Source organism: Urocampus carinirostris, chromosome 12, assembly GCF_059441175.1.
Source record: "Urocampus carinirostris isolate Australia breed hairy pipefish chromosome 12, RoL_Ucar_1.0, whole genome shotgun sequence".
NCBI lineage: Eukaryota > Metazoa > Chordata > Actinopteri > Syngnathiformes > Syngnathidae > Urocampus > Urocampus carinirostris.
Window position 1 is genome coordinate 16175922 of NC_142360.1, and position 27294 is coordinate 16203215.

General features: G+C 39.1%; 1 protein-coding gene across 1 annotated transcript; it reads right to left on the bottom strand.

Annotated features, from left to right (window-relative positions):
- Positions 1-2421: 2421 nt before the first annotated feature.
- On the bottom strand, positions 2422-25848 carry rab3ab (RAB3A, member RAS oncogene family, b). The gene is made up of 5 exons (XM_088350434.1): positions 25768-25848; positions 15355-15579; positions 12317-12435; positions 10617-10741; positions 2422-8964 (listed from the first exon to the last, which is right to left on the bottom strand). The coding sequence occupies exons 2-5, from the start codon at positions 15577-15579 to the stop codon at positions 8774-8776; spliced, it is 660 nt and encodes a 219-aa protein (XP_088206560.1). The 5' UTR covers positions 25768-25848; the 3' UTR covers positions 2422-8773.
- Between the last annotated feature and the right edge of the window lie 1446 nt (positions 25849-27294).

The window sequence follows — 27294 nt, forward strand, 5'->3', positions numbered from 1 at the left end:
TAAGTAGAGACACATTTTGTATGTAAATGCACTAATCGGTTCCAAGCAGCGCAAAAGTACAGTATGATTTTTTTTTAATAAAAAAAGAGCATCAGAACATGAAACAAATACATGTTGAAATTAGATGACCGCAGAATAAACATAAAACAAGAGGCACATGGTGTAAAACAACGAAGATTAAAGAAAATGGAAATAAAAATATTCATTCGCGTTTATTAAAAAACTGATCAAATGAAGGGTGCTTTTGACAATCTGTTGGAAATGAGCGAGGCAGACGTAGCGATTGCCTGACTTGTCAAAACTTTTTCCGGGTGATTCCTTTCCACAAATTCTGAGACTTCATGGAATTTTGCTTAAATGTCTTTAATTTGGGCTGAGTGAATGATGGCTGCCTCCTCCTCCCGGCTATTTTGCCGGAAGAAACCTTCCGTCTCCTTGCTTCTAAACTCTAAACTGCTACGGTGACATGAAGAGCATGCTGCGTCCAGGCATGCGCACTGGGTTGCCAGGCAGACTTAAAGCGATGACCTGTTTGTTTACGTCGTATATTGTCCTGTATTTTTGACTTTGTGATATTTTGAAGGGACTTCGTAACCTGAAACCTTTCGTATTTTACCCGAAAACAGAAAGTCTGGATCCGGCCCCAGAGCCAAAATAAGTTTGACTTCCCTTATTTAAAGGCGCTATCATCTACAGATGTAGTTTTTACATTCCATGATTTGCATTTAAGGCCTTACAATATTAAGTGTAACTTTGAGTATGTTAGGATATGATTTGAATATAAGTACCTCCTGGGTGAGAACTATACATAGACAATATACTGCACAGAGAAGCTATTAATTTAGTGTTTGCGCGCCATGCTCTAGGAATACCCTGCATCATATTGCCAAATTATATTCGTAGTTATTCTGGGCTACCACCTCGTATATTGCGATGGGGTGTACTGGAGCCTGGAAAATGGTGTTTATGACATTGTTCAAGCGCACAAACTGATCTGTACTTGTTTGCATGACAAACTCGAATGTAGCCAACAAGAGTGTCACATTGTGCAATTATGGGTACTTAGCTGTGTTTCCACGTTTTCTATATCAGCATTTGTGTGCTCATTTTATGCCTACGGTTAATGTTGTCTTTGAAATAAATGGTGCTTTATTTAACGAAGAATGTGTTATTTTGTGATAGATCGTTTATCTCATCTCATCTCATTAGCTGCAACGCTTATCCTCAGTAGGGTCGCGGGGGTGCTGGAGCCCATCACAGCAATCATCGGGCAGTGGGCAGGGGACACCCTGAACTGGTTGCCAGCCAATCGCAGGGCTAGATCGTTTATTGCTAATGTAATTTTAGGGGGATTTCGCACTATCCGTTGTTAGTTTATTTTGTATATTATTGGGCTTGTAGATGGGGTGTGTCGTTTGAGTCCATTTGCCTAACATGATTTGAACTATAATATATTTTAACTTAAAGGCGGGTGTGTGTCGTTTGAGGTGTTGTTTGTAGCGAATGTGGGTGGAAAGTAACTTATTCAGACAAACAATTTATTAACCAATTGAATCAAAGCGCAGAGTTTATTCTTTTCAAAACTCATCTCGTCTTTTTGGAGCACCACATACGTTTTTAGATCTTTGTCAGGTAAACGGATAAAAACCTGTTTTATTTTGAAGGGTGGCTACACACACTTTAGGTGAATTCTTTTTACCATTTTGATAATTCAATATACTTTTAATCAAGACACACACACTCTTGGATTTATAGATTTTTCTTTTTCCTAATCATCTACCGAAGAAGCTTGAATAGAACACAAAATAATAAGAAAACAAAACTAAAACAAAACTAGAAGTTGAGAACTTAAACTGGTATCATTTGGATAGACAACAACATTGGCTTGATTATTACGTTATTGTATTTTGATAGAGTTCCCCGTTTTACGTCATCCCAATACCTAGCAACAACGAGATCTTCTGCGAGGTTCCTCTTGATGACAATGACGGCCCAGTCCTTATGTCCTCAGCTGTAGAGCGATGAGGAATCCTGGTAGGCTTGAGAGCCGGTTGGGATGAGGACCACTGGATGCAGAGTGTTGAGGGAGAGGTTGACTGCTGGTGGCTTGAGGCTTCTCTAAGGTTGCTGACTTTGTCCCACTGGTTTAGCCGCTAGCTTGATCAAGCTTGGCTGCTGACCTGGCAAGGGTCTCCGGCTGCTCGTGGAGCTGAGACCTGGCCAAGATCGGCTAGGGCCTTGGTCCAGCTCCTCCGGTCAGGACATGCCGTCCTACCTTGTGGCTGGCCAAATTCAGACTGCCCTTGCAAGGTAAAACGTGCAGATAATGGATGGAAGGATATACGTATATAAAAACAGGTAATGGATGGGTGTGTGTTAGGATTCAGGGAGAATGTGTTCAATAACACAAAAAAGGCTGCGTTTTCGTTAGTAATGCTTTTATTGTTTTACCACAAAGTACAGATAAAAACACGACATATTTTCTTTCATTATTAGTTCTACTGACCTGATTATGGGGAAGTGGGTGGGTTGACAGTGAGACAACATCAAATGCAACATCAGCTACTAAAGTCAGCAGCCCCTGCAGAACTGATGGCAATTTCATTTTTTTTCGTAGTAGCTAATTTATTGCTTTGTAACTGTAACCGAAACAATCATTCACAAGCAGGCCTGGCGATACAAATGCAGACATACTCCAACATGGCTCTTTTGTTGTTACCAGCATTGTTTTTCCCCCCTCCTCCTATTTCTCTTTTTGCAAGCCTGAGTCAATATAACACAACCAACATATACAGTAAGAGTCAAAGGTACATATATTTACATTTATGCTTCAAAAAGAGAGGAAGACATTAGTTAACGGGATCATTTTAACAGTTTAGAAAACAACAGTCACCACCGGGACAAAATGATTTTCCTTAGTTTCTGTTCATGGGGTCAAAGATTATCATTTGGATCTCTGGTTGCAGTCTTGCAACTTGATGTGGAAAATGGGGGCGTGGGATCTGAAATTAAGGAATGACATCCAAAAGACTATATGATCAAGCTAATTCTCATGGTTTTTGATTTCAATGTATTTGTGTGGAGTTAATCACACGTTCAAACGCTACATTGAAACGAACAATTGTCAAAATAGAGGAAATTATGTAACAATTTCCTTATCCGTTTTCAAATACTATGTCACTCTGAATATATATATCGACAAATGTACACATATTAACACTTGACATAACCAACAGTCTGTTGAACACCATATTCAATAAGTAAACATACATCAAATTTCCAAGATTGTTTGAACTTTGGTATATCATCCACTAATACAATGCTTGTCAAAGTAGAAGCCTATTCAAAGGATTTTAAAACAATCTTGTAGGTTCCTGCAAAGCCTAAACAAAGCATTATGGGTATTGTGTTCATTAAAAAATGAGTTAAAACAGGGGTCTTAAACAGGCGGCCCCAGGTGATAGCGTGAAGCTCCCTTAGTACGCGAGTATGATGTAAGAGTTTGATATCGATGCGCTTTCCTGGTAGATCGCCACTGCTGTTGAACTGAATCATGGAGGCAACTGGACTTTCCTCAAGATTCCGCCTTTGAGCCAAGTGTTAAATTTGATTTATTCCCTTCAGCATGGTTATAGAAAACAACATGTTAAATGTAACATTACATTATTTTGCCAAGTTCAGAGTAGTTTGTGTTCAGTTGATTAATGGTTAGAGACACACCTTAGAACTTCATAATAATTCAATATTTGTACTCACAAAATGTTTTCTTATTTGCTGTATTGTTTTATTCATGATTTTCTTAAACAAATGTCATATTTTATCTTCTTTTTAGAGATTATTTGGTGTAGAAATATGCATCCTAACCTTACCAAGACCTAAAGAAAATGGAGTTGGAGACCCTAAGGGACACGGAGTAATATTTGACCACTAGATGTCACTGTGCAGCCAAACACGGGTGCTACAAACCACAAAGAAGAATGCAACTACAGAAACTGAGGGACCAATTTTTGACCACTTTAATTTTTATTTCTTCACAAAGTTTTAGTTTTTTCGGGGGTTTGCTTTGCAGCGAGAGATCGTAGACATTCATGTCAGCTCCCTTTAGGTGAGCCTCTTGTAATGTATAATAAATATTACTTGACCTACAAGTATTAAAATTATACCAGTTTATATGATGGGTCATGTATTTTTGCTTATTCAAATCAATATAGTTATGGGGAAATAATAATGTTTTTTTACCCTACTGAGAGGCACTAAATAATACACAATGTCCTTTTCAGAATGTGAATACACCTGTTTATATCTTTCTCTGGGGGCGGCCATTTTTTAGAGTTGATGTCAAGGATTGATGACATCGATGTTGCCCAGGGCTCAGCTAACAACCAATCACGGTTAACCTGCCCTCTGAAGCAGAGCCATTATTGGTCGTTAGCGGAACCCTCAGCAACATGGATGTCATCACTCTTAGACTTGTCTCAAAATCGCCGTCTCTAAGAGGGATTTCAAAACAGATGGATTTCGCTTTTTAAAAGAGACAGTGTGTATTATGATGCGTCTCCTAGTGGCAAATAAATAATTAATTAGGAAAAACAAAATTGATTTAAACAATTAAAATGAACGATAATATCCACATATTTCTTCTTCCCCAGAGCCATCACCACTCTAAACAAGCACACAAAACTGTTGTCACGATGCACTATTTTTCTTTGCACTAATGCTATAACTTAGGCTAGTCACTATGTTGTAAATTTTTTTGCCTCTTCATCCTGACAGTCTTTATTTTCTCTCTTTTAATTCTTTATCACGTTTACCCTAGAGTACTATGCCTAATCTCATTGCATACAATTTTTCACAACTTTTATATCAATGACAATAAGGACGATTTAATTTTTATCTAATTAAAATTTTACAATATTTGTAAGTCAAGAAATAGGCTGATTATCCCAAAAAATGCCAAAGTTAAATGGAGCTGCTGTTGCCCGCCATCTTGCTGCTACAGGTACCTAATGACCTAAAAAAAGCTGGGCAATAAATGAGACGTGAAACAGCGCGTTTTGGTCACTGAGTCTCTGTGGTTTGTACTCTTCTGGTTTCTTTTTAGCACTCGTTTTCAGGTATACGACCCAATACAGACACATCCAAATAATACACATTGTCCCTTTAACTAATATTCTACAAACACAATATGCTGTGATGAGAAAAGTAAGAACCCATACATCATATTTGTAGAGAATCTTTTGGGATGACTTCCGGCTTCATATTAAAACATGAAAATCATTTTTAGAGTAGATGTCCCAAGAATGGATGATAAAAATAAGAGTCAGATTTGCCAATAATTGGTGCCATTTTGTCTGCATTAGGCCATGAATTAGTAATTTCACAAAATCTCAACAAAGCCAAGGGAGGGAACAGGGACACAAGGTAAGGAGTCATTTGCACACAAATCAACCTCAACAAATAACCTTTACAACAGACCTGATAAATGTAAATTAGCCTATCTCCACAGAACGTCATCCTTAAAGGTTTACTTCAAGAAATGCATACCTGTACATATCATATAGTGCACAATATTCATATTACAATTATTTGAACTAAATCAAAAGCTATTTTGTCGCAACTCCCTTTTCTGTTTTGTTCATTTACCCACTGCTTGATAAAAGTAATAAAAGCAACACTACAATGCAACACATCCCTCAAACGTAAAAAACAAATTAAAAAAACATTATTTAGATACAATATGAGACCGATTTATATACCTGACAGTGTAAAAGGGGTGGGCAAACTTTTGGAGTCGCAGGGTGCATTGGGTTGAAGAATATGGGATTTGATTTTTTTGATTCAGACTCAAATCTGCTACCTCAGCAATACATGAGGGAAACCTTTTTCAACTGTTTTCATATCCTTGCTGCCATTTCAAAATACCTTTCTATATTTTTCCTCTTTTTATGCACAGTCCATTAAGCCCTCCGCCCCAAAAAGACTTAAAAATGGAGGCAACTCTTTTTAGAATAAGATTTACTGTCACGGTTGCCCTCACTTGGGCCTGCCCGTTTGGTGCCAGCTGCTGCTCATCGCCTGATTGGCTTCACTCCTATTTAAACTCATTCACTCCTTGTCAGTCCGTCAACAAACCTCTGCACTTGTATTTTGACTGTCCAGTATATGGCTTGTGTTTTCGGTATCAATCCCGCCTGTCTTGTCCTGTCCAGTATCTTGCTCCAGTCTCCAGTATAGATCCCGTCTGTCTCGTCCTGTCCGGTATCTTGCTGCAGTCTCCTGTATCTGGTATCAACCCCGTATGTTTTGTCCTGTCCAGTTTCTTGCTTCAGTCTCCGATATCGCTCCAGTCTGTCTCGTCCTTGCTACGGTATCGATCCTGCCTGTCTCGTCCTGTCTGGTATCTTGCTCCAGTATCCAGTATCCGGTATCGATCACATCTATCTCGTCCTGTCCAGTATCTTGCTCCAGTCTCCACTATCCGGTATAGATCCCGTCTGTCCCGTCCTGTATCTTGCTCATGTATTGATTCTGTCTCTCCTGCCCTGTCCGGTATCTTGCTTCAGTATCCGGTATTGATCCTGTCTGTCCCGTCCTGTCTAGTATCTTGCTAATGTATCCAGTATCAGGTATTGATCCCGTCTGTCCGGTCCGGTTTCGGTCTCCTCTGCCTCTGGCTTCCTGTTTTCCTGCGCCTGACTTCTCTGTCTCACTTCTTCTGCCCAGCGATCGCCGAATCAATGGCGTTGATTTGTTCACGCGCATGACTGCCCCATTCCCGTAAAATAAATCTTGTCTGAAAACATTACGCGTCTGGGTTTTCCGTCGGTTCGGGTTCTGACATTTACAAGTACATTTATATTACTTTTTTAGTCTTTAAATAAACCAATTAATCAAATTGGCTTTGAAATACTCAGAACTAAAGGGACAGTGTTTATTGTTTAGCTTCTCCTAGAGCAGACCTGGGCACTCCGGTCCTGGAGGGCCGTATGTTCTGCATGATTTTTGAGGTTTCTCTGATCCAATACGGGTGATTCCAATCACCAGTATCGTTAACGAGCACTTGCTAGCTTGCTCACGAGGTTATAATTTGTATCACCTGAGTTAAAGAAGAGCAAACTTCAAAATCTGGCAGGACGTATGGCCCTTCAGGACCGGAGTGCCCAGGTCTGTCCTAGAGGTAATACCAACTTCATTCATTTAAAAAAAAAAAAAAAAAAAAATATATATATATATATATATATATATATATATATATATATATTGATTTAAATGATAAGCAAAAATACATGAACTATAATACAAAAGTTTTATTTGGTCCCCTTAGGGAAATTAATTTTCACTGACTGTATCTGGGGGGAACAGTTAGTGCTGTTGCAGCAGAGCATGCGCAAAATGACTGATTTGAGGCACCGGGTATTCCAAGGCGGTCTCCTATCCAGGCACTAACCAGGCCTAACCCTGCTGCGCTTCCACAAATCAGACGTTCTCAGGGTGGAATGGCCGAAAACAGCATTTCTTTTTAAATACTTGTCTGAAAATTTTTTGGGGAATTCATTTCACATAAAATGAGCCTCACTCAAAAGGAGCTGAAATATTGTCTGCCCTCTTGCTGCTACAGGTACCCAAAAACCTCAAAAACGCTAGCAAGTAAAAGGATGCTTTTTGGTCTATTTGTAGTTTTCATCTACCGGTCAAATAATACACACTGTCCCTTTAAAGAAAATGTATAAATTATTGCCTTTGTATCGCACTACATTTCAAAACATGCATTGAAAAACTAAAGAAAAAAACTTAGCGAGCCGTTAAGTTCTCTTCCCATTAAATTTGATAAATATCTTAATAAAATGAATGGATTAGAAGGAAAATAGCAGGTTAAGAACAAAGCAGCCATCTATTTTAATGTTGCAAACGCTGGGGACAAGAGTTTCACCAATTCAACACATTTTCTCGAGTATTACTTCAGTTTGGTACCATTTTAGACATTTTATCATTACATCTTAACATTTAAGAAGTTTGCCCACCCCCTGCAGTGTAAGAAGGTGAATACAGGCGTTCATGGATTCAGTTGGACCATTCCTTCCCCCTAAACCCACTAAACACGACTCCACTGTTAACGTCTTGTTTCCCATATCCCCCAAAAATAAATACACTGTAAAAATCAAAAGGATTTGAATGGCACTCGAACATTAGATGGAAGTCGTCAAATCCTTTTAAACACTCACGAACGTAAATAATAAAATGAACCTGATGTATGGAAGCTCAAGAGTGCCATAATTCAATTTATAAAAGGAAAATCAAAATAAATAAAAATGGCCTTGAAATAAATACTCAATTGATAAAAACAGCCATAAAATGAACATTCATAAAAAACCTTAAGCAAAATATTTACATTAAAATGTTATCATAATTGAATTTTACATAACTGCTATGGTTTTATTTAAAAAAAAACATGGTTTAACAAGCTACATTTTGAATTCAAAACTTCCTTATGCCAAATGTTTTTTTTTTGTTGCATAATTCGTCAAAGGATTTTTATTTCAAAAGGCCGTTTTTAGAAATGTTTGTTTTAAGGGCATTTTTATTATTCTAATATTCCTTCTATTAATTGAATAATGGCTCTCTAGGGCTTCCATACTAAAGAACCTGACTTCGCAAAGAGTCCGAAACAGGTCGGCGTGATTAAAAAACTGATTTGGACTCTTTGAGTAACATAAACAAAAGATTGGGTGAAAAGAGTGACGGGCAATAGAAGAAGGATGCGGGTGGAGCATCCTTAACACGCACAGTCTTGGTGTGGAGGAGCAGGCTGCTCAGACAGCTGGGGCCCCTGCTTGGCCCCCGTGACGGCGGGGTCGCCGGCATCCAGACTCTCGGACATCTTTTCGCAAATAATGTCGACCAGGCGCTCGAAGGTCTGCTTAACGTTGATGTTGTCTTTAGCGCTGACTTCGAAGAACTCGAAACCTGCGACGGGAGAGAGGAACAGAAAAGTTGAAAGATCATTAAGGATTGTACATAAATTATATTCTAGTAGCAAAACATGATCTCATCTCATCTCATCAGCTGCACCGCTTATCCTCAGTAGGGTTGCGGGGATGCTGGAGCCCATCACAGCAATCATCGGGCAGTGGGCAGGGGACACCCTGGACTGGTTGCCAGCCAATCGCAGGGCACACAGGGACAGACAACTCACTCGCTCAGTCACACCTAGGGACAATTTGGACCGGCCAATTCACCTGAAATGCATGTTTTTGGAATGTGGGAGCAAAAACCGGAGTGCCCGGAGGAAACCCACGCAAGCACAGGGAGAACATACAAACTCCGCACAGTAAGGCCGGGAGCTGGATTTGAACCCACTCAGGAGGTTCCCACGACCTCAGAACCGTGCCGCACACGCGCTAACCACTAAGCCGCCGTGCCGCCCGCAAAACATGATTTGAACTAGAATAATTTTTAAATTAAAGGTGGGGTGCGTCATTCGAAGTGTCCTTAGAAAGTTGAAAATAAAATATTTCCCCTATGAAATATGTGTTAACAATGCCTGACTAAGTTAAAAGAGCCTTTATAATTGTTTTCCCAGTGCGCCTGTCTGGTTAAATCTTACTCTTACCAATGCTGTACTGGGGCTCTCAACACATTTGGTAGAAAGAAAGGAGGAGAAAGGGCGGGCTGTTGGAGGGTGACTTTATGCCTGTCATTGCAGTTTTTTTGTTCGTGTAGCCTGAAATTTGTAAAACTAAGAAAATACCTTTTTGAAATACATTACAAACACCACCCAAACCACAAAAAAAGATTAAAAAAGAAGAGCCTGTTAAAGATATACACATACTCACTAATGAGCTGACTGAGGCTGCTGTCATTAATTAAAGCCAGGAGATGGCGGCAGAGAGTAACACATTTTTAAATTCAGGACAGCGTCTTAAGTTTAACCCATTGGAGACCATTGTTGAATGCAAGCCTTTGGGTACTTAAAGGTCCCTTAAAGAGATGCTTGAGTGTTCAATTTTTGAAACATCTTACAAAACAACTTAAAAGCTAAATCACAGGACTTGCTTTTTCTTCTTGTTAAATTGTATAACAGATGATTTTGCTTTTTTTTTTTTGCATTTATATTTCACAATAAATTTACTCAAGGGAAATAAATAAGAAAATTAATCCAGAGCTGCCAAATAATTAAAATCATATTCAAGAATGGACAGAGTATTCAAATAAACAAAGAGCAGAAAAATACTTGTATATCCTTAAATCAACTATTTCAATATTTTGCACTTAAACTGGTGTTTGGGTGCTTTTGATGTCACCATTCAGTTTGCATTCCCTTCACTTCAATAAACTGTTGTTGAAGTGAAATCAAATGAGGTATTTAATGCACAGTTGATAAACACAACTAGATTAAATCGGAGTGAAGGAAAAAATATTTGGGAAAACCCCCCAATAACATAGGTTAATACTTGAAAAGAGCCCCCAGCCCTACAGTTAGGCACAGTTTTAAAGCAATTCGTTTACTAGTTTGGCCCCCAATGAGAGTGTTTTTTTTTTTTTCGAACATAAGGCCCCTGAACTAAAATGTGTTTAAATACACAATCTTAATTGCGAAAATTTCCACTCGAGCTTACCAAGATGTTCAGACAGCTGCCGGCCTCTGTCTCCACTCACCATGCGCTCATCGTCCATATCACATTTATTTCCCACCAGCAGCACTTGGGCATTATCCCATGAATATGTCTTAATCTGAGTAGACCTGGGAGCAAACATAACAGTCATATATTTATTAAACAGTGCCTTGTGAAAGTACCCCCAAGAACTTTTTGACGTAATGCCATTTTTCAAGCTTCAAATATATAGATAAAAAAAAACTCTAAAAATCGACAACATGTTAGACACGATCGTGAAAAGAAACCAACTGTATTCAACATTTTATATTGTGCTAACAGATGAAAAGATAGGCATTGCAAAAATATTGGCCCCCTTTGAGTTACTATTTTGTAAAACCTCCTTTTGCTGCGACCACAGCCACAAGTCTTTTAGTTAGTGTCTTTTTACTTATTCAACAAAAAAATATTGTTTTAATTAATGAAGTTTTTTTTTTACCACTAGGAGGTGCCAAATATTACACTGTCCCTTAATATGGCATTTATTTTTTGCAATTTAAGATTCTTTTAATTTCAGCTTCCTGATTGTTAAGTGACCACAAGAAGACAGCCGATACAATAGTGTCCACCATTGCGGGTACATATTCCTCAAAAAAAAGGAAGATCGAAGCACCAATAGTCCAGGGTATCTTTCAACCGTTACGCCAATACTTTATTCCGCTACCGTCAGGGGGCAGATACAGGACAATAATATAAAGAAGGGCTCATCTCGGGAAAAGCCTGATCCCCTCTGCTTTCACCCTTCTAAACAACAGGCCCCACTGATTAATCCAATCAGTCTGCCCTCATTGCTCTACTGTCATGGACGGACCCTCCGCTACTTACGACCATTCGACATACGCAAAACGATAGATACGAACATTTGGTTGAAAAATATCCGGACATTGTCTTATGTTGGATTGTGTATTGTGTGCACCTTTTTCCGAGTAGAGGACAGTACTGTCATGCTTCTTTCTGCCGCGGGGCGCTGTAAGAGGTCACCTAGCATCCACCCCGAAGAATAAATCCGGCTTCCATTTTCTAGTTCGTGTGTAAACATGCTGTACTGAATCTCCATCACACTAAGAAATTTGACATTTTTATTGTTTAACATCGTGTGCATCCATTTAATGTGGTTGGTGAAAAGTGTAACGAAGAGTAAAGACATTTCTTTTGAAAGGAAAGTGGAATAAGAAAGTTTATTGCGGTTGAAAAAATGGTCGGAACGCTTTTTTTCGGCCATTTTTTCCCACGGTACAGTTGAAGCTCATCTTCCAAAAGTAAGTTAAACCTAACTTTATCCAAATGGAGCAGATTATTTTATGAAATGTTTACTTTTTAGGACTTACCTATACAAGCCTTAAATATACTTATATAAAACATACATTCCATACAAAATATAGCACTGAAGCAACTTACGAACAAATTCAACTTACGGACGATCGTCCAGAATCTCGTTCGTAAGTAGGGCAGCGTCCGTATTGTTGTTTATAACTATTCATTTAAATTTCTTAAAACTAATTTTGGTAATGTAATGTAATGCCTGATGTTACCCCCATACAGTTGGAAGTGAATTTGCCTAAGGGGACCAATATATACATAAAAAAAAATGAACTTAACATTATTCTGAACAAGAGGACTTGGTGAAAAGGTCCGATTATTACTATGTTTTCTTTTGCACATACCAATCCTGGACAGCATTGAAGGACTCTTCGTTAGTGATGTCATACATAAGAATAAAGCCCATGGCACCTCGGTAGTAAGCGGTAGTGATGGTCCGGTAACGTTCCTGACCCGCCGTGTCCTGCAAAAAATAAAGTACATGAAATACCTCTTTCTTTCTTTGACATGAATTATTGTGAAAGATTTAGACAATAAATTCACAGTCTGGATACAAATAATACGTATACAGTAATCCTTCGTTTCTCGCAGGCCTTGTGTTGTCATGATTACACATTGCCGTCACCTGTGCTCACTCGTTTGGCGCCAGCTGCTGCTTGTTGCCTGATTGATTCCCCTCCTATCTAAACTCAGTACTCCAGAAAATCCTTGTCAGTCCGTCAGCGAACCTTCGCATAAGCAAGGCAAACACTTTGACTCTGACTCCCATCTGTCCCGTCTTCATCCGTATCCTGCTCGTCTGCTCCCGATAGTCTCCGGCTATTGACCTGTTTTTGCCCATTTACCACGCTCTGATCTCCCACTCTGGCTATCGACCCGTTTTTCCCCATTGACCACGCTCCGATCTCCCACCCCGGCGAATCTACTCACTTCCGCATTCAGATCACACTCCGATTACGAGAACTACTTGCTCCTTCTGTCCAGAGAGAACTGGATGGCTGGCGTTTGTTTCCTCACAACTGACTTCCTCGATATCTCAATAAACTTTTGTGTGAAACGTTACGCGTTTGGGTCTACCATCTGTTCTGGTTCTGACGTGCGTTCCATAAAGGTCCCGAGATGGCCAATACCCGCAAAGTGAAAACCTTTATGTATTAATGTATTTATGAAATACTCTATTGTCTCATCTCATCTCATTAGCTACACCGCTTATCCTCAGTACTTTGGCTCCAAAAATGTTGAGTGAAAAGAACTTTCCAAACAACAATGGATTGTCCTTAAAAAATGTTTGTTTTACATACAAATACTGTACTGTCAAATAATGATTTATAAAAATAAATAAATAAATAAATCTTGCTACTATATGATAATATATATACATTCTGAAAAATGGTCTGTGTAATATAGTGTAATAATCTGTGAAGCCCTTTGAGACTCTTCGTGATTTAGGGCTATACAAATAAAAATGACTTGACTTGACTATATTGCACTATTTATTGGTTGACTGGCTTTCTATGGGAACCTGATTTAGGCAACTTATTTTAAATAAATTATGTTCTGTCTGTCTGTCTCTCTCTCTCTCTCTCTAGATTTTGGGATCTAGTATTTGTATTGTAACATGCCGCTGCCAGTCTTTTAATCCTTCTTCAAGTTTAAAGGGCGGTTGGCACCTTTATTTTGGTGTATGACCGCCCCTCGCTGCCCGTCCAGCTCATCTCTGAATAATAGGAAGACGCTCAACATCGAAAAAAAAACAACCGCGACCAGATGATGAAGGTGCCTGTATTTGAATCAGATCAGGAAGCTTCTCCTGCTACAACTGAACATGGAAACCAGTACTGTTTCATGTACAAACCGCTACCCCAAAAAAAGGCCTGGAGGGGGATGGGCGACGCCATGCTGTCCTTGCCTAAGACACACCACAGCAAATGGTTCCCCTACAACCCAGGTGGTTAAGGGACTGTGAACAGTGAAATGTAGGTTTATTAAGCTGTTTGACGTATGTGTACTGGTCAACTTAGTCCGCAACGTTTTTGACGCACGGCAGACACAGGCAGAAAAGGGGCGGGGTGACTGTTTAGTCAATCAGAATGCAGACCACAATGCACAATGAAAATCCACAAAGTAGCAAAACCGCAAAACGTAAACCGCAATACAGCGAGGAATTATTGTAATGACATGAATTATATCACCATTTTCCTTGTCCTCAAATGATAATATTTGCAAATCTATTAAATATCCATCTGTAGTGCTAATGCATGTCTCTTTCAACAGAGACATCATTACCATGACTAAAACGTCAGTGTAGGTAGCATTCTGTTGTTATGTAAGAGACTGTGAGTCAACAAGAGTGCCCTATATAAATGTATTGTGTTAATAATTACATTCAAATTAGGTTTTTGGGAGGAATAGACGCATAATAGCCTTTTGAAGAGCACCACTTGAATTCCTAATTACCGCTCAAATGAATCCATTCTGTCTTGGTGGTGTGAAACAGAGGTGCGGGCATCATGTGACAAAAAGCAGCCTCCTTGGATTTAGACAATAAACAAATTTTAACAATAGCACACGATTCCGTTTGATCACAAAAAAGCCTTGTGACATGGTTGAGAGGGGTGATGGGTCATTTTTTTGTCCATGTTCAACTGAGAATATTTTCTCTGAGATTTTGAAAACTAGAGTGAGGCTGAGGGCTGCATACTTCACTCAATGTTATTACCGGGTATTTTGAATGTCTATTTGTGTCTACGTTTCTACAAGCAAGATCGGCAAAAAGACCAGTCAACGTAATATAATCGCAGCAAGGCAAAAAATGCATGATTACGAAGAAAAAAACACATATATGTATCATGTGTCAGAGATTCATCTTGTTTTTGTAATTTGAAGTCTAGTCATGTTTATTTGTACAGCCCTTAATCACAAAAAGTCTCAAAAGGTTGCACGGACCACTATTACACCATCCTCTGGTCTGAAATACACTAGGGCAAGGAAAACTTCAGCATGAGAAAAATGAAGAAACCTTTTAGAAGGGGCCTGCACATGAGGTAATTCCAGGATGACCAGGCTGCAATAGATGCTACAAGGGCATCAGCAGACAATACACAGACATCATCAACATGAAATATATGTAATAACAGAATGTCCAGCTAACAGTTTCCTTTTCCAAATTCTTGACCGCAGCAGGCTGTAGATGATGGCGTACTTTTTGTCTATTATAATAGTTTATATAATGTACAAATTCCATAAATACGGTACATGTTCTCTTCAGGGTTTAACAAAGGGAGCCACAGTAACTCTTTAAGACAGATGCGGCAGTCCAGATTAAAACAAAGAGTGACCACCTTTGCAGTGCACTTTGCATTTAAGTCAACGGGGAACTCACCCAGATCTGCAGTTTGATCCTCTTGTCGTTCCTGTAGATGGTCTTCACTTTGAAGTCGATGCCCACCGTACTGACAAAGGCAGGTGTGAATGAGTCGTCGGCGTAACGAAACAGGAAGGAGGTTTTACCCACGCTGCTATTGCCAATGATGAGAATCTTAAACATATAGTCAAAGTTCTGGTCTGAAGACTCCTTCTGACCATAGGTCGCTGTGGCTGACGCCATCTGTAAATACAAATAGAGGATCGGAATGTCAACATAGGTGACAAATAGTCTCACATCAGTCCAATGGATATGTAGATGGTGGAATAACTGAGATCTGATAGTTGTGCAAACAGTGCCAACGAATCAGCAACCAATATGATACACTTTATAAGTGTGGTTTCCTTAAAGTTGGTGAACCCAGGAGTTTTTACAAATCTAACTATGCTATTTGGATTAAACAGGAAGATGCCATCTCTGGCTGGACATTACGGTCTGTCTCACCTCCACTGGTGTCGATTGGTGGGCTGCAGGGTTATCAGCCAGAACAACCATTCATGAACATTTCGCTTCTTTGATTTTGTATGACAGGGACGTCTCCCTGTCACCTACTACAGCTGACAGAAGTTGTTTTTTGGTGGGGGTAAGGTGTTCTCTCACCCTACCCCACCCCACAGGTTTTTTCCTCGCAAGGCAGAGCCAAAAGTTTCCTTTTTTCAGCCCACTCTACTGGGTCTTTTGTCACCCTCCCGAGTCTTCTTCCTGGGAGAAGGCAAGTCATTGAAAACACTGTAAAGCCTCAGCATTACACCTCCACTGTGTAGATGGTAGTCTTGCAGCCTGCTTGTCAGCACTCAGTGGCCAGCTCTGAGAACGTGTCCTTCTTACATTCAAAGGCACTTTTCAATCCTCTCTCCTACGGTGAGTTAAATCAAGGATGCCGGTCTCGTTTTGGCTAACCACATGACTTTATCTGGCCAGAGAAAGGTGGTGGGGATCTCTGTGGGAAATTACCTCTTCCTGTTGAGGTTGACACTAACCATCCAGTCATGATCCAGAGATAGGGGCTTTGCTGTAGGCCCCCCCTTCAGCGAGGAAGAATTTGAGGTCCTCTGCAGGTGGTGATCTGCCTCTCTGTTGACAGTCCACCAGCACTTCTGCTAACCTCCTCAGGACTTGGTCATGGCACCATCTGTGGAGGCTCTGAGAGTGGAAATTTACAGCCGAACAAGATGTGCTGGGTGTGCATTGGAAGCATTGCAGAGTGCACCACATTCCTCCCTCCTGAGCTTCCAAGGGCATGGAAGTGTGTCGTTGGTCGAGCGGACGAGGAAGTCGAGTCTGATCTCATTTCTGATCGTCACTTAAGGACCCTGCAACACAGCTTTTATTTTGAAGCAATCTTCCTCCATCCTTGTCACCACTGCCATCACAATCTCCTTCTTTTGCATGTGGTCGGTCTAGGACCAGAAGCATGGTGTATCTCCCCAGCCTAGGCCGCCTCTTCCTATCTGGACTCTGCCCACAATCTCTTGGTATTGAGTCGGCTGATAGCTTGGTGGACCGTGGACATTCCACTTGTAATCTGTCAGGACCATGGCATCAGCATTCCTTACTGACCTGTCTTTGGACTCTCTAAGTTAGAGGGCCCTGTTTTACAAGTAACCCAGCTGAAGTGACTTAAGCTATCTTCAGATAGGCAACGTGGCAGCCCCAACCACTTCTGGATGAATATAAATGGATAATGTATGTATCTCAAAAAGTCAAATTGGAATATGTGTGTGTGCATTTATCTAACTTGCAAAACACTGGCACAAGCAGTCTTTATTGATGTTTTGCTTTGCCAAGTCATTAAATAGTCTTTGGTGCCTCCTTCTGGTTTAGAGAACTCCTCCTTATTTTGTTTCAACTCATCAAAAAAGTAAAAATGTCCAGAACAAGAGAATTCCTATGCAACATATTGAGTAACAATATACAAAAGATTGGTTTTATAGTATCAGTAGTGCCAAAATGGGTATCGTTTACACTTACGTAGGACAAATTAATTCCTCATTTACCTTTAATGGAAAATTAACATATTGGAGCATTTGGGAACAGTTTTTTGAATTACAAAAACAAAAGTAAAACACAATACACTTGTAGGTGACAAAAGGTAATTACAGTGAGGTATTTGATAACCTCATGCAATAAAAGCACCCATGTTTTTGAAAACATAAAGTGCATGGGCTGAAAGACAATTACATAACAACATTCAAATACGATAAAGTGTCTCCACGGGGTATGTAAGCCTTCTCTCTAGGTTCCCCTTTGACACTCAAAAACGTGTAACCATTTGCATTCACTTTTACACCCCTGGACAATATACCATCATATTTGTTTATTCAAAAAAGCCTGGCAAAAAGTTCTTTGTAACTGGGTCAATGCTTATCATCAATGTTGAACATTAGTAAAATTTTGTGCAGGGTTGAGAGGGTTACTTTGAAAATGTTGCAGTTACAAGTTAACAGTTGACAAATGTAATCAGCAACGTAATCCGAATATTATTTATTGATTTAATCTGAATCTATATTTACTATTTGTGTGTGTATGACATGTAGGCTACGAAACAGCTAAACCGATTTTCTTGAAAATGTACACAGTTGGACTGAGTGTTTTTAGCAATTAATACAGACTACATCAATAAACATCTGCTTTCATGTACAAGCGGCTCTGGAGCTGCAAGTGGCCATGTGGGTCTTTGGCACTCCCAAGTGGGTCCCTGGCACTTTTTCAACAAACCTAACAACCTCGGCTAAGTAGAATGCCCGACATTGCCAAGCCCGGTAACGCTAAGCACGGCGATGCCAGGACATTATGATTGGAATAAAGTATTGCTGTAATGTAACTGAATTAATTTCAGTTAGCAGCACGGCAAGCATGGTTAGCGCGTCTGTGGCACAGTTCTGAGGTCTAAGCTCAAGCCTTCCTGTGTGGAGTTTGCATGTTCCCCACATGCTTGTGTGGGTTTACCCTGGGCACTCCGGTTTCCTCCCTCATTCCAAAAACTTGCATGTCAGGTTAATTGGCCGGTCTAAATTGTCCCTAGGTGTGAATGAGCGAGTGAGTTGTCTGTACCTGTGTGCCCTGCGATTGACTGGCAACCAGTTCAGGGTGTCCCCTGCCCACTGCCTGAAGATAGCTGGGATTGGCTCCAGCATCCCCACCACCCTACTGAGGATAAGCGGTGCACTCAACGGATGGATGGATACTTTCAGTTAATTTTTGACTAATCAAACAACAAAATATCTTAATAAAAGACATAATAAACATTATATAAAAAAATTACCTAATGTTTTCATCTCATCTCATTAGCCGTACCGCTTATCCTCAGTAGGGTCGCGGGGGGCTGGAGCCCATCCCAGCAATCATCGGGCAGTGGGCAGGGGACACCCTGAACTGGTTGCCGGCCAATCGCAGGGCACACAGGGACAGACAACTCATTCGCTCATTCAGACCTAGGGACAATTTGTTTTGTTAACGATAAATTAACAATGTAGTCTCAAAAAAGAATTGGAGGAAGTTGCTTGTAGTCCTAGAAAAGGTCTCACATTTTGATCATGCACTATAGTTTATTGAGCAAAAACATGGCAGACAACATTTACTCTGTTTTAGTTTACATTTAGTGGAATTTAAGAACCCAATATTGTTTTAAACACACCAAGTGTTCACTATATAATTTTCCCCAAACTCTGGGATGTCTCTTGTCCAAGTTCAAATTTTACCTGATTGAAGTGGGGATGCCAAACCTCTTGACAATATTCAGATTTACTGGGCTAAGTAAAATATTCCTAAAGCATAACAATAAAGGGATTGTAGAGTGAATTTTTAACAACAATCAACAGCAAAATAGAAAAAGAAGACAACCAACCAAATTTACTAAATGTCCCAGAATGCATCACGTGTGAGCAATTTTAATGCCCAATACACGTTACGCACACACGTAAGCACCCTCACAAAACTGCGGGCTGGTGCCAATTCAACAAAATGATTGCTACATTGAAGGAGAAATAATATACAGACAAAATGAAGAGTGCAGCACAGTGGTACAAACATACAGTGGGGGATAAGTTGGCTGTCTGTACAATCTGCCCAACACTCACGGCTCACACACGCTTTCTGTAAACCTGATATCTCTCTCTCCCTCTCTTTCTCTCTCAGGATTAAAATTAGGATAGACACAATTTGTCTAATGGCGCATTACGTATATGTAAATATACTTTAAAAATATAATTCTGCAAAGTAATCCTTATTCTAACTAAATATACAAGTAATTTGATAACTTCATTTTTTTCTGTAACTAACGGAATCCAACTAGATTTTTTTGTATCCTAATTAAGTAACACAGTTACATGTATTCAGTTACTCTCCAAGCCTGATTGTGTGCATCATTTAAAAACATCTTTCCTCGTAGAGAAGATTTTGACTTCATTCAGGTATTCAGACTCAGACTCTCTCAAAGTCCCAACTGCCCACTCTATAGTTAGACCCTTATCTTGACTTGATGCAGTGCAACACTAGAAAGCTAAGAGCTTGAAGCTCCATGCAAAACAACTGCACCCTGCTATCAAATTACATGACGGAAAATAGAGATGCTGGATAAATAATGAGGTAGCGTAAACCCAGAAAAGACGAAAAAGACTCATATGTAGGTGATTGTAAGTATCAATTACGTTCATGTATTGGTCTTTACATCAAACTCCAGTTTAGTAGTTATGTTTTCTTGAACCAACTACCTTGGGACCCATATCTGATTTTTAATTGGTATGTTTACATTTACATGGATCAACCAATGCAGGTGGACAACATTAGAAGGCAAAAATTCAACAGTGACTAAAATTTCAATCAGCCCAAAAGTTTTCACAACATTTGCACAGCTCGTAGGTATCCTAATGACTTTAGTATTGACAGCGACTGAACTGCGGCAAGTTGGACAAGAGAAATAGCCACACATCAGGAAGTGAGCTCACAAAGTTTAACAGCCGAGTTTCGGTACTTGTTCTCGTTTTTCTTATTTAACATGTATCTTTTTATGACGGCAACTACGTTTCCAAGTTTTTGGCAAAAAAACAGCTATTCAGAGACCCTTCATTACTTCGCGCTTTGGTTATAGCTGGTTTACTCTTTCGCAGGGGGGATGGAGGGGGGGGGGGGGGTAATTAAAATAAAAAGTAGGGAAAAATATTTTATTTAAAAAAAAAAAAAAAAAAAAAAAAAAAAAGATAAAACAGAAAACATCGGAAGATTCCCGCACCATTGAGGAATGTTTAGGGCAGCCAAGATCCATGTTGATTGGCCATTCAATTAAAAAACAAACAACATAAACAACAATCGTTTCCCACACCGACACAGCACCGCACTTGCCAAATCACTCGCTATGTCTGCTTGCTGGCTCGACTGCTACGATAGTGGGATGGGGGTTGCGGGGCGGCCAAGAGTCACCCCTTGACTTGAGATCTCCGATACCATTTCATATCACAGCAGCTTTCATACTATTTTGTGAGCAAACACCCGCGCTGCCTTCTCCATCCCTGCTTCAGGGATTTGTATCCCTTGCTTTTGTCGTGCTGCTGAGGCAATGCATCTCTCTCTCTGTCTCTCTGTCTCTCACTCACTCACAGACCTCACTCACTCACTCACATACTCACTCTCAGTTGGCAGGGCTTTCATCAAATGCCCCACCCCACCCCAAAAAAAAAAATGCCCCAAAAACCCATAAGACTAATTAAAAGTACGGTTTCAATTTGTTTCCTCTTTTTTGCTCTCAGCCTATTTGACATGGCTTTGACAACCCTATCAACTCATTTGAAATAGTACTGGGTTTCAATTTGTTCTCTCTCGCACTCTCATCCTCAGTCGGTAAGTTGACAAGTCGGCTCTAATGAAGGGTGCCCACAAAAAAAAATGCAACACTACTTAGCGAATTTTTCACCTTACACAGGTGGTTATGGGCACCATTAACTGCAAAAATCGAAGGACCTCTGTATTGCACAACTTCGATTAACAACTTCTCGTGTTTTATTGCAAGATGTAATGCTGCCAAAGTTACAGCTTTGAGGTTTCAACTCTTGATTTTAGGCTTCAAAATGGCTCCAAATCTCCTAATGAAGTTTTGGAGTGACTCTAATGTTTGAGTTAAAGCAGATTTAAACTTTTCACCTTTTTTGAGTGTCTACTAAACTATAACCCTAACACCTACCAATACAAGTGATCATCCTGGTCATAGAGTATTTGCAATTAGTGCTCCTAAAATTAAATCACCCATGCTTCAACCATATGTTTAAGCATTAAAACTGATTCAACTCTTTAGCTAACTCTTTGATTTAAAGCTGCTTAAAAGCTTTAACTTCTAACTATGCTGTTTACATTATGTTTCTATTGGGCACTTGAAGTTGTACTGCATGTCCACATTGAAATAAATGGAAACAAATGACAGTAATATAGCTGTGGCGCAGAACTACTTTATCGCAGTGGTTCTATGAGAGGAATCAACAACCACAAGAACTTTTTTGTCAAATATTCATGAGAATGCCTTTTTTTCCACATCAAACCCTTCGGAATATTTATGAATCATGAAAAAAATCTTATATTGCCCCCAAAATCTGATGCATAACATGTTTTTTTCTCAGACGGTGGGTCGGGACCCAAAAAATGTGTCGCAGATATTTGCCTTGGCAAAGTAATACCGAGAAGAAAAAACAGGGTGTCATTTACACCCCTTTTGCAGTAGATGGCGATAATGCCCTGCTTGATTTCAACTTCCTATTCAGTCAATCGCACGTTCGAGAGGAAGCACATCTCATTTTATTGTGATTTTCTTTGGTTTATTTCCTTTTATTCTCCAAAATAATGGGCCCTAAGAAAGTTAGTGATGAGAAAAAAGTAAAAGTGGAAAACAATGACAACAACGATCAAGTTGAAGTACAAAATATGAAAATGGCATACGGTATATGTTCAAATATTTTATATTTTTAGCTTTTTACCTGAATATTAATCTTTATTAGGTACACAACTAAATTATTATAGAGGCTTGGGGATACACTTTAACAATATTTTACATTAACTTTAGTTTTTGGCTATTTTAAAGTAGTTTCAGGGGGTTTGCTTACATGTTATGTAGGCATATATGCATATATATATATATATATATATATATATATATATATATATATATATATATGGTACTTGAAGTTGTTTTGGTGGTCATTTGTTTTCTAAAAAAGGTGAATATATTCTATTAGTTCTGCTTTAAAACTGCAAAATCCTTTTTTTGGATACATTTGAAAATTGATTTTTTTTCTTATTTGGATTGCAGCATGTCATAAGGGTGGAATGGTGGGTATTGAAGAAGAGCCAATTGAGAACCAATATTATCGGGAATGCAAAAAAACAAAACAAGAAATTCTCCTTTAGAAAGGACAAAGCAGAGACCTTCTTCAATAATTGGTCATGAATCGGATAGTCCTTCCTGTATGACGTCGTCACAAGGTGAACCCCTTAAATCTGTCTCCTAAAAAGGATTCACAATCAACGAGTCGGGTTGATAACACCTTAGTGCCGCTGCCAGTTAATCAGGACAGCTTAATTCATCGAGGTTGGCAGCCGAGACCCCCGACAGTGACCTCCTAAGTGCAAACTGAGCCCCGAGGCGATGCAAGATGCGCCTTCACACTTCCACACTTATGTAAACATCGATTTTCAAGATTCCCCTCCTTAGAGTCACAGGTCAGCCTCTCCCAACTAACTTTGAGCAAAAAGCAGGAACACATCCTGCGTCAATACTGCACGCTGCAACAACCTGAATGAAAATTCATACATGGCTCATCACGTGCCTACCGGTGATGTAACTCGCAAGATTACATTATTCCTTTTTATGCAGCATCTGTCCTCACAGGTTGTCTGAGATGACATTTCATCCCCCCTGCCCCCATCCCCATATTCCCTCCAATCATACGCCTCCTTTTCTAGGAAGCGTGTGGATACAGATGAGAGGAGGAGGAAGATATAAATAGCACTGCTTCATCTTTCTCCCCCCTTTCTGCTAAGCAAACAGAAAAGCAGAACAGCTTGAATAAAAGAGTATTGCAGCTTTTTGAAAGACAGTCTGGATGAAAACATTCATAAAAAAAACTGGGCTTAAAATGCCTTGCTTATACTTTAATATTTCCCAAAAAATCTAACTGTTCTTGATCACAACCACACATTTTATTTACATTCATTGTGTTTCCAATATATATTTGGATAAACAGAATTAACCCCTCCATCCATTTCTTAATTAGCTTAACTATAGTTGCAAAGTGAAACAAATTGCTGCTTACTATTAACAGGGCCCGCGACCCTACTGAGGATAAGCGGTGCAGATAATGGATGGATGGATACAGGGCACATATAAAATAGCAGACTCAAAAATAAAGCCAATACACCTTATCACAGACTACTTTGTACTGTTGATGCATCATACTATTTTGAACAATCGTTCTTAAAAGGACAGTGTGTTTTATCTGCTGCCCCGAGTGGTAAAAAACAATAAGCAAAAATACATAAACTAACATAAACCCACATAATTTGGAAATACAGTAGTTGTTGTTCAAGAAATGCGCATTTATTTTACATCACATGAAGCTCAACTAAGGTAACTGATTTAGTCAGCCATCTTGTTGCTATGGGTAAAAAATAAAAATATCCCTTCCAAAATACTGGGAAGAAAAGAAGAAGAAAAATGGTGCGGTTTGGTCACTTTGAGTCCCTGTAATTAGTATTCTCCTTTTTCTACTTATTAGCACTTGTTTGCGGTCGCACTACACAATACAGTGACATCTAGTGGTCAGATTAAACACACTGCCCCTTAAGGGTGTAAATGCCAAGCTTTACAGTTTACATGCTGATCGGTTAAAATGAAAACAAAAAATAAATCATAAGCTATACCAAAATATTTCAACAACTTGTATATAAATTGAATATTTCGCTAAAAGAAAAAATCCGCGTGTGAATCATGTATTTTCCAAAGCCACAAATATATTTGCGATTTCCGTGTGTTATTTTTTTTTTATCTGGCGTAAATCTCGAATATTTTTGTTTTTGAGACAAATTTCTTCCCATATAGGTGTTGCAGGACGTTCTTCCCATTTTAATTTACCGTAGGGCGTGATGACGATTCATAGGACAATGCCGTACAAACTAATGCCAGCTGCAGTTCAACACGAAGGAAGAAGAAATGCCATGGAAAAGCGAATCCACCAGTGTCTGTGTCAGTAAACAGACTTGTTGAGAAATACAATGCAACAATTTCAAGCATTTACAATTACTTCACCAAAAATTCAAGCAGTTTTCAATCCCTTCAACATTAAAATTCATGCACTTTCAAGAAGTTCATGTCTCTATGAAAATCAATTTGTCATTATTTTCCACATTTCATACGAAAATGTTTATAATTTCAGTGCAGCGGGGTGCATTTGTGCCCATTTGGCTAACTGATTTGGAATTTTCAAAAATGTGTTTTTTTCTTTATGTGTTGCAGCCCTAAATACTTTCATGTCAGATCCACAGAAGCCCTGAGATTCTACAAAACTGTAAATTTAATAAATTAAATGTCCTGCCCTCTGATTGTCTGGTCCAAGATGTCAACTTGGAGTGTCTCCAGTTACTGTGACCTTAATAAAGAGAAGCCTAAACAAAACTGATCGACAGCAACCTGATGACTCACCGCTAAAAATATATTTTGTTTTGTTTTGTATTATAGTTATGCCGACCATTATTACTCCAATTATACATTTTATTTAAAAAAAAAGATAAATTGAAATTGTAGTTATTTCCCCCCTTCCAAGACATTCTTGTGGTGTCAATTTGGCACTATGTGATTGGTTTAAAAGCAAACGTTTAAGCCTATCACTCACGCTTAAAATCATCCGTTGTGATTAATAATAAATAATTCGAATTGTATATTGATAACGCAACATAAAGCACATGTACATATGTCCCGTCTTTATAAAAAGAGACATTAATAATGACAAACCTGGTAGACGACTTAGTGAAGCCATATTTCTGGATCAATTACGACCATTTATCTCGATTAGATAGTAAAAAGCATTTTTCTTGGAGGATGCTCCTCATCCCTCGACACAACCACTGCACTTGTCTTCAAGACCCATCCAAAACTCTGATAAATAAAGACATTTACCTTCCAGTTTATTTTCTTTTTCTAACAGCTGTTGAAAAGCCAACATCTTCAGCAACTGGCTGATAACACCTTCGATTTTACATTGTTTGCAAGGAATGTGAATTAATCGAATACATAGGACAAGGCAGTGCATTAAATACATTTTAGCAGGTGTGTACTCTAGAACAAAAAAATCCAATGTGCGTTTATGTATTAAAAAAACGAGAATCGAACCCCACCTTGACGATTTCTGTCCGGCTGCTGTCCACCACGTCCTGCAACCGCAGAGACAACACCAGCGTTAAGTTCGAAGGTGGGGAGGCAAACGTTCCGTTTACATTATCAAAATAAAAGAACACACTTTCCCTAAACCAGCAATAACCGACTGCAACGGTGTATTTTTGTTATTGATTTTATTTTGAAGACACAATTCGTTTCCGTCATTTTTCTAGCTCTACCAACTCACAGTCCAGTTCAACCTCACGGCGGGACAAAGATGGACAGCTAGTGTAGCCAATCATGAGCCGCATTGGAAATACACACCCTAAAATGTCATTTTTTATTGATGAGTGTTGCTGAAAGGACTGAATTACTGATGAGGAGGTCAGCAACCGCAAGTGTCATGTCAAGCCATATCCCCTCTTTAGATGTGACCATTAGCACACAACGAGATCACGTGTAGAAGTGTTTTTTCTTCCTTTCTTTTGTCATTTTTTCCCATTTTTCCCTTTCTTTTCTATTATTTTTTTCTTTCTCCTCCCTCTGTCAGTTAGTCAGTCAGTCACATTTATTTATATAGCCCTTAATCACAAAAATGTCTCAAAGGACTGCACAGGATTATAATTACAAAATTGCACAATTACCTGATCTTAAACCAGCATCTCTCTTTCTTTCTTGCTCTCCCTTTGTCTTTCTTTTTTTCCTCTTCTGTGATTCTTTTTCTCTATCCCTAAATTTCTCTTTTTCTATTTATCTTTTTTAATTTCCTTTTTTTTAGCTTTCTTTTTCTTACTTTCTTCTCTATTTCTTTCTTTTTTCCCTGATTGTTTACAGCCCTTCGAAACTTATTGTGATCAAGGGCTGTACAAATAAACATGACTTGACTCATACTTATATATGCCTCTGTTTAAATTATGACTTAAGACTCCCCCCATATCAGTTAAATAATAAATGAAGTGTAGTATGGTCTGACTACGATGTCTTTGCACACACATTACTAGTTTGTTACCCCCCCCCTGTCTCGATTACTGTAATAAACTACTCTCCAGTTTCTTGGATTTGAACACAATTATTATTAATAATAATATAAGAACCCTGTAACTGGCTGATAACCAATTCAGAGTGCCCCCTGCCCAGTGCCTAAAAAAAAGCACCCTCGCGACCCTAGTGAAAATGATCGGTTCAGAAAATGGATGGATGGGTATGTGATAATCCCTAGTGAAAACAAGATGTTCGGATATGAATAATGATTAATAATAATATATAAAAGTAAAATATTACAAAAACAACTACACTACTACTACTACTACTACTAATAGTGTTTAATCAGAAATCGTGGGTGGTTTTCCCTTCAATTTTGATTCAGGATGTTGCACCATGTGTGTGTTCTTTTTTTTTTTAATTAACTACAACGGAGGTAAAAGCCAACGTTAATTTTAATTACATTGCCGTTGAAGAAATTCACTACTGTACCTGGTAAATCGAGGAAGCGAACCATGGTGTGTTCTTCCATACCAGCAGGTGACGCACCCACAGTTTCTATCTTG

Coding starts and splice junctions, on each gene's coding strand:
- rab3ab (XM_088350434.1), bottom strand. CDS start 15,579: ATGGCGTCAGCCACAGCGACCTATGGTCAGAAGGAGTCTTCAGACCAG. Junction 12,436..15,354: donor GGATCAAACTGCAGATCTGG/GTGAGTTCCCCG, acceptor TATTTTTTGCAG/GACACGGCGGGTCAGGAACG. Junction 10,742..12,316: donor TTCAATGCTGTCCAGGATTG/GTATGTGCAAAA, acceptor GTTTGCTCCCAG/GTCTACTCAGATTAAGACAT.